This window comes from Malaclemys terrapin, chromosome 1, assembly GCF_027887155.1.
Source record: "Malaclemys terrapin pileata isolate rMalTer1 chromosome 1, rMalTer1.hap1, whole genome shotgun sequence".
Lineage (NCBI taxonomy): Eukaryota > Metazoa > Chordata > Testudines > Emydidae > Malaclemys > Malaclemys terrapin.
In genome coordinates, this window is record NC_071505.1 from 107,585,102 (window position 1) to 107,597,778 (window position 12,677).

A 12,677-nucleotide genomic window follows, 5' to 3' on the forward strand; every position below is an offset into this window, starting at 1 on the left:
CTGTGCAATTTATGAAGCAATTCAGAAACAGTAGCACTTTGCACTTCATGTTGCTATCAGTTTCTAATTAACTTACATAAATAAGTGTGTAACATGCACATTATTCGCCATTGCAAACTCAATGGCCTAATAGCCAAGCAGCATTTTTTTTAAACTTTTCTGCAGAATATCCCTAGCAGGAGTAGTGGATTGTGTCTGTTTCCTGAGGCTGCTGCACAGAATGCTTCCTTTACAATACAGCAGGATCAGCAGATTGACTCTAAGGCTACGTCTACACTATGGGGGGGATTGATTTCAGATAAGCAAATTCAGCTACACGAATAGCGTAGTTGAATTAGATGTATCTGATCCAACTTACCCCGCTGTGAGGACTGTGGCAAATCAACCGCCGCGGCTCCCCTGTCGACGGCGCTTACTCCTACTTGGGCTGGTGGAGTACGCGCGTCGATTCGATGAGAAGCGATAAATCGATCCCCGAGAGATTGATTTTCTACCGCCGATCCGGGCGGGTAGTGAAGACCAGCCCTAAGTGTTGGACCGCACTGCTGTTTCTTCTGGTAGCAATGGGAAAGCACTATGACAGGAGCAGTTGCCAAAATGGGCTTCTACCAGCTGGTATTTAAATAATGTAAGGTTCTCAAGGAAAATCTGAGATTCTTATAATCTTACGTGGGCTTTAGGTCTATGATTTAGGATAAAATTCCATTAAATCCTGATTTTCTTTGAAATATGATGATGAGGTGAGGTCTATGAGCTCAGTGATTCAAAATTCTCTCATCCCAATTGCTCATTAATGCTTGTCAGTGTTCCAGGATGAAATTTTTTATTGACTTGGCCTCAGTTGTAAATTGAGATGTTTTGACATTTGTATCCTTTTATATCAACTCAGTCTCGAAGGACGGTGTAAGAATTATGGAAAACTAAAGGTTGACCTTGGTGAAATAGGAGGAATGAACAACTCCCCAGTTTGTTCTTGCTTTGATCTGTGACTCATGACAGGCAAATACTATCAGTGCCTGAAAGTCAGAATAATGAGACCATGAGGTGAGGGGCAGCACACCAGAACTGTTGTGAAAAACTGAACAACAAAAACTTTACATTTAACACGCTATATTTATTGAACTGTAATAAAAAAGTGAGACAAAATTAAAATTGAGTCAATCTGATACATACAGTTTCTTTTAACGAGCCTGTTGAATTGCTTTGAGCCATGCAAGGGTCATTTTTGCAGTGAACAAACATTTCTAAGCATCATAAGGGCTTTGCATAATTTTTTCATATGTGATCTGTGCATACACATGAGTAAAAGCAGTTTACAAAAATTCAAGCTCCCTCTTTTTTTTTACCCCCATATTCTCTAACAGAGTGTCTCCTCCTTTGCCTCTTTCTGTTCTGTTAAAGCCTTAATCTGCTTTCAATAGCTTATCACTGCCTTCTCTTGGAATCTCTTTTCTCCTTATACTTTCAGTACTACCGTTCTCTTCCTTCAGTAGTTCCTGTTTCCTTCTCCTGCTCTGTTAATGTCCCCAGGGTTCTGTCTTTGGTCCTACCCTCCTTGTCATGTAAAGTGCACATTAACCCTCAATGCTGACAGCTTCTGAATCTACCATTCCCTGTCTGTTGAGTGTTGTATCTTTGGTCTCTCTCTTCCTGGATATCCAAATGCCAGTTCAAATTCCCACAACCCCTCTCTCTCCATCCTCTATTTTTCTTCTCAAATCTTTCTCACTCTGATAATTCGAGTATTTTCTCTATTATTACCCAGAGTCTCAACTATGGCTTATGTTTGACTCCTCTCATTTTCTCCTTCCCCCCACATCCAGGATGTCACAAAATCCTGCCTTTTCTTAATTTACAACATTTCTATGAGCTGGTCTCCTTTCTTTGTTTCTACTTCTACATTTTTTTGCCCATAACTTGATAACTTTTTTCTTCACTCCTATATCCCCCTTTCTGCCTGTTGCCTTGCTCCCCTATAGGACATCCAAAATGTTGCTGCTCAGCATCTTCTCCCACCTCCGCTCCAAGCATGTCATTATCCTTCCTCCTGTTCCAATCCTTCGCTGGCTTCTCATCTTCTACATCAAGTTTAGACTTCTTGTCCTGGCATTTAAAGCCCTTCAGTTTCACTTCTGTGAATTTTCTCTTTTCTCTCTGCTCTTCCTCAAGATTGGCTAAAACTGCCCTCATTGTGTCCTCCTTCTGCTTTTGATTTAATCCATCCATGTTGCCGCCTGTGCTTGGAACAGTCTCCCAATCTCTTCTTTCAGTCTCACCTTTCCAGTACACTTCTGTGAAGCCTTTTAGTTGCTTTATAAAATTAAAAATCTGCATTGCCTCAAGAATGAATCTTCATCGAGTGTATTATGTAGCTGAACTATTTCTATCTAGCTTAGACCAGAAACTGCCTGAAGGGAAAAGTGGTCCCTGCCTCATGCATTGTATAGTGCTGAGCACACTGATATTCAGTAAATATTACTTAGTAAAACTGAGTGGAAAACAGAAACTAAAATAAAAAAACCCAGAAAATTAAAAATAAGTGACTAGGGAAATGTTCTTTATTAGTGTGGGTAGCACTTTACTATATGAGTATTTGTTTTCTTTCAGATCTTCTTGAGTTTTACAGTTTTTCTCTTAAAAGTCTTGATGATCTATAGGATTTACTGTGTTGTTACAGAACTAGCAGCTTGCTGAAAACACCATGTCACTCTTTTTGTTTGTATAGTACATTCTGGCCCCAGATCCCATCATAGTTATTTTTGAAGGAAAGCTAATGATCAAAGAGAAGTCATGATTTTGATATTATTTGGTTAAATTTAAACATGCTTTACATGCAGAATTTTTCACAAAAATAACCCACAATGACTTTTTGGTTTTCATTATTTCTTATGTGAATTGAAATGTCGCCTATTGCATTTATCACTTCTCAAAAAATATGTCTATATATGTATGTACCTACAGTGCAGGTTTCTCAGAAAAAACTGTAGTTGTAGTGCAAAGCTATAACTTTTGTTTCAAGCAGCAAAATAAATAATGCAACCAAAGAGGGCAGGGAGTGGCAGGGGACTGAAAGAGGAGAGATACTTTAGGTATAATTGAGAAATATTAATGATACAAGACTTTAATGTGAGTTATGTTAAAGATTGTTCATACTGCTTATGTATGAAGAGCTGAAAAAGTAAATGAAAATTGTTACCAATTTGTTGCCCATTTAGTAAAGTTTGAACTTGGTAATCAAAGAGACCTGAGGATCAGTCAGCTTGATTGGATTTTTTAGATAATTAGTTAGCACATAACAGAGTAAATTACCACAGTCTGTGAGAACCAATCCGGTGACAGGTAGCTTGCGCTCTTTGTCTGCTTCTAAATTTGGATGAGGGCTTAGCATGCTTATAGAGGAGCTGGGTAGAGTTTCATTTTCAGTATTTTCATATTTTTATTTTATAGACAGACATTTTCAGCACATTTTCCAATCAGATATGTTATTTAAACTTGCATCTTTTTGGTCAGTCCATCAAATTTTGCTAATGTAAGCACCTGTACTTCTTTTTTTAGTACAGTATGTTGCTAAAAGTACTTATTCCTTCTAAGAGGCTAACATTGTCTCGTCTTAGCATGACTCCCAAGGCATCATGGGGAGATGTAGCTCAGAGGCAAAATATAGGCCTTATAAAGTCTCTGGTTCAGAGGTCAACAAAACTACAGTAGTGGAATGATTATAGGTTTTGTAATCTAATACCCAGTTTAGCATGGTGGCCTACTACTTAAGTGTATTCTGTCCATGTCTGGGGATCAGAATTCGCTTATACCAGAGTTATCGTACATGTCTATGCCTTATCACTACAGATTGAAGAAAGAATAAGTTGATGGAAAAGGTGGGTAATACCTTCTTTTTGTCTTTTCCCAGTTTGAGTATTGGTCTGGATGACATCTCAGCTTAGGTGCTGATTGTGTGTGTGTGTGTGTGTGTGTGTGTGTGTATGTGTGGTGAGGACATTCTGATTGGAAGACCAGTGGTATATCTAGTTCAATAGAGATAAAAACCTCTCTTGTCCGGCACTCTCTGGTCCGGCAACATCCATGGTCCGGCATGATTTTATTTTATGTTTTTTATGCTTTATTCACTTATTTCCTTGTGCCAATACAGTAAAATTGTGTAACAACACTAACACTTTGTTATGAAGAGAGCCGGTAAGCCTTGGCTAGGCGGCATTGCAAGCATTGTTCCTTTTATTCGCCTCGGCAAGATAAAAATGAAAAGAGATCAGCTCACTACAATATTGACATCCCGTGGGTCGCCAAATTCTCTGGTTCGGCACCGGTCAGGTCCCAGGTGTGCCGGACTAGAGAGGTTCAACCTGTAGTAATGTTCTGGGGGGGGGGGAGTGAAATTTAAAAAGGTGGTATATGTAGTGCCCCTCCCTCCCATGAAGTATCAGACCTTCCATTGCCTTGGATCTTATTTTTATAAGACCTCTGCTTGGGGCCCCACAAGAAAGCCAACCTACAGTCTTGTGGGATTGAGGAGGCTTAGTTAATAAGGAATGAATGCGTTTTGGTCCCAAAAATGTGTGTTGTGTGTGTTTCTGAATGCATGTGAGTCTGTGTGCAAGAGAGTAAGACAGTAAGATCAAATGGGGTCAAGTATTTTGAGATTTTATTGGCATCTGTTAGACAAAGGGACTTATGTGTTTGGGAGCCAAGGAGTGGAAATGTTGTAGCTGGTTGTTTCCAGAAGTGCCTGTAATGGGCTTTTGTGTGTGATTAGATTCATTTCTTATTGGCAGGATAAGAATTGATCATACATAGAAACTGGACTGCTCTCCAACCCCAAGAGGTAGTTAGTCACCTCAGAGTTGTGTACATTTGTAGAGAGAATTTCATTCCCTGGGCTATTAACCTGGCACCTTTCAAAAGAACATTTTTAAAAGTCATATGTAATTTCTAATGCAATAATCACAGATTCAATGTGCATATTTGTGGTACACCATGTATAATTTGATGGAAATACTGTGCTTGCATTACAGGTGCTGCACCCAGCAGTGGAGACACTAGATCTTAGAGATTGTGATATTTCAGATACTGCCCTGCTGCAACTTTGTAATTGCAAGCAACTGAAAAAAATTAACTTAAATTCCTGTAAAGAAAACAGACTAGCCATCACTTCAGAAGGTATGTTTCCTGTATGGATACAATTTGAATCTACCTTCTGTTTTCTTTCTTTTTGTTGGGAGAGTTGGAGTAAATTGTGAAAGCAATAGAGTAAATATTATATTAAATACACACGTTGGCAAAGTCATTTTAATTAATTACACACACACACACACTACATTCTTCAGGAATTTCCTGTTGCTTGGTTAATGTAAATCTTAGTAGAGCTAGTCAAAACATTTTTAGCAGACTGTTTCCATCAGAAAATGCAGTTTTGTCAAAATCCAAATATTTTGCGGGAAAGTGTCAATTTTAACAAACTTTTCCATAGCATTGAACTGTTTTGACTCATTTTATATTGATAACATCAAAATGTTTAATTTTGACTTTTTTTTGTTTTATTTAAACTTTTATTTTATCATATTTATATTGGTTTGACATTATCAAAACAATTCAGTTTTTCCTACAAAAAAAATTGTTTTTTGCTGTAAATTTCAACCATTTATTATAATTTGAAATGAAAACATATTTTGAAATGTCAGAATTTCCTGCAGAATTGAATTTCTGTTTTCTGACCAGCTCTAATATTTTAAAAAATGTATGAAGTGGTAAGGTGAAATTCTGGTTCCACCGAAGTCCATGGCAAAACCCCCATTGTCTTCAATGGAGTCAGGATTTCACCTGTATATTGCGTTAATAAAAACAGAATTTGAAGATAGATAAGAAATTATAGAAAGTAGAACAAAGATAGTTATATGATATGCTGACTGATGTTTTAAAGGCATTAATTTAACATACCTGGTTAAAATTTATCAAGAAATTGTACTTCAAATTGCAGTATACCAAAGTCATCACATGGCTAACTTTTTCCTTTGATACAGCAGATACTTTATTTTGCCTATAGTCTCCCTCTGGTTCATATGACAGACAGTCCAGAAATCACAGCTGCCTGTTTTTCAGTTGATTTAGAAAATATGGTTGCCCCAAGTTGCTACCAGATATGATTATTAGCAGTTTCTTTTACTGCTTGTTTTCCTGGATTTCAGCTACAGAAGAATCTGGCATCCACCACATGGTTTTGTTTTGATAAGAGACTTTTATCAGAGGATGTGTTCCTGACCAGGTTGTTCTTCCCCTTTAAGATTCTTTGCTGTCCGAAAGCCCAGTATAAACTGTATAACATTTTAACATTTTGTTTAAGTTTAAAATATAGTATTAGGGTTTAAGTATTAAGTTTAAAATGTAGCCCTGAAATTGCTTCTGCATAATGGGTCCCTGTGCCTGTGTGGGCCCCAGCATCTATTGTGGCTAAGCCCTACCAAATAACATCACAATTTTGTACTTTGGTTGATGTATTGCAGGGTGACACTGTAACAATTGAGGAATAAGTGATGTTTTCTTGAGTTTGAATTCATTCAGTAATTAGAGAGACCTCATATAACTCAACTAGATTGAGTTTATTAACAATTGTTAGTCATCGCATAACAGATATCCCTTATCAAAATCTGGAAGACCAATCCTTGTAGCCTACGACAGTCTGATTTTTTTGATACTGTCTGGTTCCGTTATGTGCGTACTGCTTTGCATACTTGATAGTCTGCTCTTCAGCCTAGCAGAGAAAGGTATAACACGATTCAATGGCTGGAAGCCAAAGCTAGACACATTCAGTCTGGAAATAAGGTGTACATTTTTAACAGTGAGGATACTTAACCATTGCAACAATTTACCAAGGGTCGTGGTGGATTCTCCATCACTGGCAGTTTTTAAATCCAATACTGAATGTTTTCTAAAAGATCTGTTCTAGGGGGTTATTTTGAGGAAGGACTATGGCTAGTGTTACACAGATCAGACTACATGTTCACAATGGTCCCTTCTGGCTTTGGAATCTATGAATGTTATTTCTACCTTAGCTGTTTATATTCTTACTATTCCCACTTTTCATTATATTTAGTAAATATACTGTTTACTTATGTCCTTTTGGTGGTCACATTACATTTTGCTAACTCAAACATTGGTTTGAGTTGTGGTTTGTACAATTTTTATAAAATTGATTACTAAAAATATTCTATTCTGCACATAACAATTCTTACAAAAATATTGTAAAGGCATAGACAATGGGGGGGGCGGCATGTGGAGATGCTCGGGGGGGGGCTGGGAAGCCCAGAGGAGGCAATGGAGGCCTGGGGCAGTTGGAGGTGGGGTACGGAGCCCAGGGGAGGAGGCAGCAGGGGCCAAGGATGATGGCCGGGGGGGCATCTGGGGGAAGCAGCAGGGGCGAGGTGGGAATACAAGTGCAGTTCCCCTGAAACTTTACAATGATATTTTATTTAATTTTTTCTAAAGTGCCTACAGTGTTCTTAAGTCCATGCACTCGAGCTGTTGCTTGAACATAGGAGCTGACTCCGTGGGTGCTCTGGGGCTGGAGCACCCAGGGGAAAAATTAGTGGGTGCTCTGAACCCACCGGCAGCCAAGCCACATACTGCCCCTCCTACAACTCCGCCGTCTCCTTCCTTGGGCCGCTTCCCCATAGCCCCAGCATCTCCTCTGCCCTGAAGAAGTGGGTTTTTTACCCATGGAAGCTTATGCCCAAATACATCTGTTAGTCTTTAAGGTGCCACCAGACTCCTCGTTGTTTTTGTGGATACAGACTAACATGGCTATCCCCTGATACTTGGTCCTCTGCCCTTGTATCAGGACCCCAGTTTGGCAGCCGTCAGCCTGGAGCTTTCTCATACTCTGCTGATCCTGCCCAACACTGCTCTGTCCATGGTGCTCCAGTCCTCTAAGCAGCCAATCCGCTTCCCCGAACTCCAGGGAGTGACTGTCTCTGCTCTGCTCAGCAGCCCCTTCTTATATGAGCCTGGCCCTGACTGGCTCTTCCAATAAACCTTCCCCTAATTGGTTGGCACGACAAGCCTTTTCCTTATCTGCTGCCTCCCGTGCAGCCTCCCCATGGTTGCTTTAACCCCTTACTTACCAGTGAGGGGCAAACGCCCCATCACAGTCTAGATTCCACATACATTCCTACTGTTTCAATGTTAAGAGCAATGTTAGCCTTAACAAAATGAAAACCTATATTAAGAGCAGATATTAACAATATACAATTTAAAAACAAACAAAACACTGAACCAAATGGAGTATATATGGGGGGAAATGTATGTGAAGTTGGAAATGGGCATAGGGTGGTCAAAACTGGATTGTTGATTTTTTTTAAATTATAAAGAATCTGGAGTTCCTGGGCAATGGATCCTGCTTTTTCGAGATACCCCGGAAATTTAGTCCAAACTGTGGTAGATTTTTGCATATATTTCATTCCCCCAAGCACACACTCTATTGCCACATTATTCCAAATTGCGAGAGGTCGAAAATGGAAGAGTTGTATGTTTCCACTTAAAGGTAAATTTTCCACACTCAGATGTCCAACGAGAGTCAAGGCAGGGACTAAGCAAAGAAGCAGAGGGCAATATTTAAAAAAAAAAAAAAAAAAAAAAAAAAAAGCTTTAGGACTTTTATATCGATTATCTTCATAAGTGTTTTGAACTGTTGAAAAAAAAGGATGGAAGCTGGGGGTTCAACCACCACAGTTGAGACAACAAGTCATCGTGACCACAGCAGTAAGGAGACAAGACTGGATTAACTGCATGAAGATAATTCGGGGAAGACTGATATCCAGTACAAGGTTTTAATCGGGCTATCAGTAATAGAATTAGAAATAGAGCATGTCTTCCTAAATATTTTAAAAGAAATTGTATCTGGTTCAGTGACTATAATTGTGAGCTTTCAGATATAATATATGTATAATTGATTTAGAGTACTAGTACTCTTCTGCCTTCACTTTCCCCAACATGTTCTGCTGTCAAGTGGCAATGGAATTGCCTTCTGCTCAAAGAAGCAGCCTCCTTAAATAAAGTCTTTTCACTTCAAACAAACCAAGAAATTGGTTTTCTACAGCCAGGCACTCGGGTACCATGGAATATGCTCTGAGGAGAAAGTCCAGGATACACACCTAAAGGCACTTTAAAACTGCCTTCACCAAACAAGGACGCTCCACCAGAGAGGTAGATCACATCATGGAATGGGTCATCCAAATACCCCAAGAGAATCTGCTTCAGTACAGAAATAAATCCTCCTTCAACCGCACACCCCTAGTTGTCATCTACCACCCAGCACTGGAACCCAGACAAGGCATCATTAAAAAATTACAGCCCATACTCGATGGGGACCACAACCTGAAAGAAATCTTTCTTGAACCCCTTCTTCTGGCCTTCAGAAAACACTCTAGCTTACTACTCCATGCTCATTACCAGAAGCAAGCTACCCACAAATGAGGATGCACCAATCAAAGCAGCACCAGACCTTGCCAGAATAACAGATACAAAACCAGTGTAGACAAATCTCCACTGCTAAGATGATCAACCTCCCTCCCACACCCAACACACTGTGCAAGATCCATGGGTCTTACATATGCCTGTCACAACATGTAGTGTACCTCATTCAGTGCACTAAATACTCCAGTAATAACTGTGGGTGAAAAAAGACAATCAGTACATTCTTGAATGAACTCATGTTTTGTCTTTGATAAAGACAAAAACACCATCCTTCCTCTAGATGAACACTTTTCACTGTATATCCAACTGTAGAGAGGTTAGCTGGGACTTGTCTCCCTCCGGGGCAGCAGGGAACCACACCGCCTCACTAAATTGGGCAATAGGTCTTGCGGGGAATTAGTCCAACCACAGAAGTCATCCTTTGCGAAGGAAGAAATAACACAGGAAGCCCAGGCCCTAGGGCAGGGCAATGGTGAGTCAGGTGCGCAGGCCCTCAGGCAGGGGCTGAGCAGTAACTGGATATAATAGCAAGTCCAGGCCCTAGGTTCCAAAAGGTCTGGGAGAGGGGGAGACTTCCACCCACGAGTTGGGTGGCAGGGGGGATGCAGGCCCTCCCACTCCACTGCGTCCCAGCCCGAGGCCCTAGCAGCAGCAGAAGACCCGTTGCTGTGTCAGTGGGGATCCTGGCCGCAACACGCTGACATGGGTTCTGGCAGTGCTGCAGCCAGACTAGGGTTGGCTGCCCCCCGGGCCACTTCCAGACTCCTCCTCTTGCGGTACCTGGGTCAGAGTGGTGTCCTCGGGGGGGGGTGTCCAGCACCATGGGTTCCTCGGGATAGCTGGAAAGAGCGAGGCTCGGCCACTCCTCTGGGTAGCTGGCGCGGGGCAGGCTCGGCCACTCCTTGGGTTTACTGCAGGCCGATGGGATTTCCCAATCGTGAGCTAGGCCAGAGGCATCTGGCCTCCCCAGCAGCTGCTCTCTCGGTGAGCCCTGCGGTCAGGTCTTTATACTTCTGGGGCAATGCCTGACGCTCTGGGGGGTGGGTTCAGAGAGTTTACTGGCTCTGCCCACTCTGGTGTTCGGAGGGACTCGTCTTTCTCCGGGGTGGCGGGGAACCATGCCACCTCACTACACTGACCCATCAGTCCTCATTCTCAAAGGATATCTGCAAAAAATGAGCTTGGGAGCTTAAATTCATAACTTTGCTAGACACCAAAAATCATGGACTGAATAGACACACTGGTTTTATGGCTTATTTCAGCAATCTGTAACCTACTAACCCCCCCCCCCCCCCCGCTGCCTTCCCACTCCCTGTCCCTACCTTTCCCCTCTATGACTTGAGGGATGTAAATGGGCCACTTCACCTTGAATAGTCCCTTGAAATATGTGTTAACTATTGATGCTAAACAATTTGTTCCACCTTGTATTTTAACTCTGACATTTGAGTATGTTTCCCAGACCTGAAGAAGAGCTCTGTAAGCTCGAGGGCTTGTCTGTCTCACCAAGACAAAAATGTGGTTCAGTAAAAGATAATCTCACCCATTATTTCCCTCTCCTCTTCAGTCAGGTTGTCAAATGTAGAATCTGCATCTCTCCCAGCCATATGCTTATGCGGGGGATGCTAGCCCTCTCCTCCTTAGACTAGTTTCTGCATAAATTCCATTCAAAGTCATCTGTTAGTCTTTAAGGTGCCACCAGACTCCTTGTTGTTTTTGTAGATACAGACTAACACGGCTACCCCCTGATATTCAAAGTCAAAGCCTGTTGGTAGAAAACCCATTGTTCCAGGTGAGAAGAGTCATTTGGTATTGATGGGTGATAATGGCTTGCTCATTCTTAGCCCTCTCCTCCCATCCCTTAGCATGATCACACAGCATCCAGAATAGACTGACCCTCCCAACACCACCTAGATATTTTAACCCAAGATGGAGGTGACAATGCAAAGTGGAGGTTACAGTCACTTGATGACATTCTCAAAACAACATGTCCCAGACAACTTCCCTCCCCCAGCTGTGTCACTAAACTAATTGGATTATGTTACATTCAGTGAGATCAGCAAGGAGATCTTTTGCTCAGCCAGAGACTTTCTGTGATCATGCTAACTAAAGGGAGTGAATAGGGAGAGGCACTGGGGAAGATAGATGCTTTCTTTCTTGATTTTTACACTTAAGTTACCATAGAATAGGGATAGCATACGTCCGGATTTTCCCGGACATGTCTGGCTTTTTGGGCCTCAAACCCCCGTCCGGGAGGAAATCCCAAAAAGCTGGACATGTCCGGAAAAATAGGGAGGGAGGGGTCGTGGGGCTTGGGTCCGGGCCGGATCCTGGGGCCGGCGGTGCTCGGCCGGGGGCTGGGGCCGCTGGGGCCCGCAGTGCTCGGCGGCGGGCTGGGGTCGCTGGGGCCGCCGGGGCTGGAACTGGGGCCGGCGCCCCAGGGCCTGAGCCGAGCTGGGCGGGAGATGCCGGGGCCAGAGCCTCTTGGCCTAGAGGCCAGCCACCGGAGGGAGCCGCGGGGCCGGACTGGGCTGCGCCGTGCCCCGCCCCAACCCCACCCCCAGCCCCAGCTTACCTGCTGCCTCCCTGTTTCAGGCTTCCCATGAACATTTGATTCGTGGGAAGCAGGGGAGGGGGAGGAGCAGGGGGGCGGAGCGTTCAGGGGAGGGGGCAGAATTGGGGTGGGGACTTTGGGGAAGAGGCGGGGGCGGGGAAAGGGCGGAGTTGGGGCGGGGCTGGGCACGGGGAAGGAGCGGAGTTTGGGCGGGGCTGGAGTGTCCTCCTGTTTTTTTAAATTAAAATATGGTAACCCTACCATAGAATCATAGAACCATAGAGTTAGAAGGGGCCACAAGAGTAATCTAGTCCAGCCCGCTGCCAAGATGGAGGATTTGTGGTGTTTAAACCATCCAAGACAGATGGCTATCCAGCCTCTTTTTGAAAACCTCCCGTGAAGGAAATTCCACAACGTTCTTGGCAGTTTGTTCCATTGTCCTACTTTTCTTATACTTAGGAAGTTTTTCCTGACATTTAATATAAATCTGCTATGAGGTAGTTTGAACCCATTGCCTCTTGTCCTGCCCTCTGTGACAAGAGAGAACATTTTTTCTCTATCTTCCTTATGGCAGCCTTTCAAGTATTTGAAGACCACTATCATGTCCCCTCTTAATCTCTTCTTTTCCAAACATACCCAGTTCCTT

General features: G+C 42.6%; 1 protein-coding gene across 4 annotated transcripts in view; it reads left to right on the plus strand.

The window, feature by feature from the left end:
* AMN1 (antagonist of mitotic exit network 1 homolog) overlaps positions 1-12,677 on the plus strand; it is a 179,555-nt gene that overhangs the window by 124,862 nt on the left and 42,016 nt on the right. For all 4 annotated transcript variants that reach the window (XM_054034523.1, XM_054034531.1, XM_054034540.1 and 1 more), the window contains one exon: positions 5,028-5,172. In XM_054034523.1, coding sequence (XP_053890498.1) covers positions 5,028-5,172 — 145 coding nt within the window. The remainder of the gene's footprint in view (positions 1-5,027; positions 5,173-12,677) is intronic.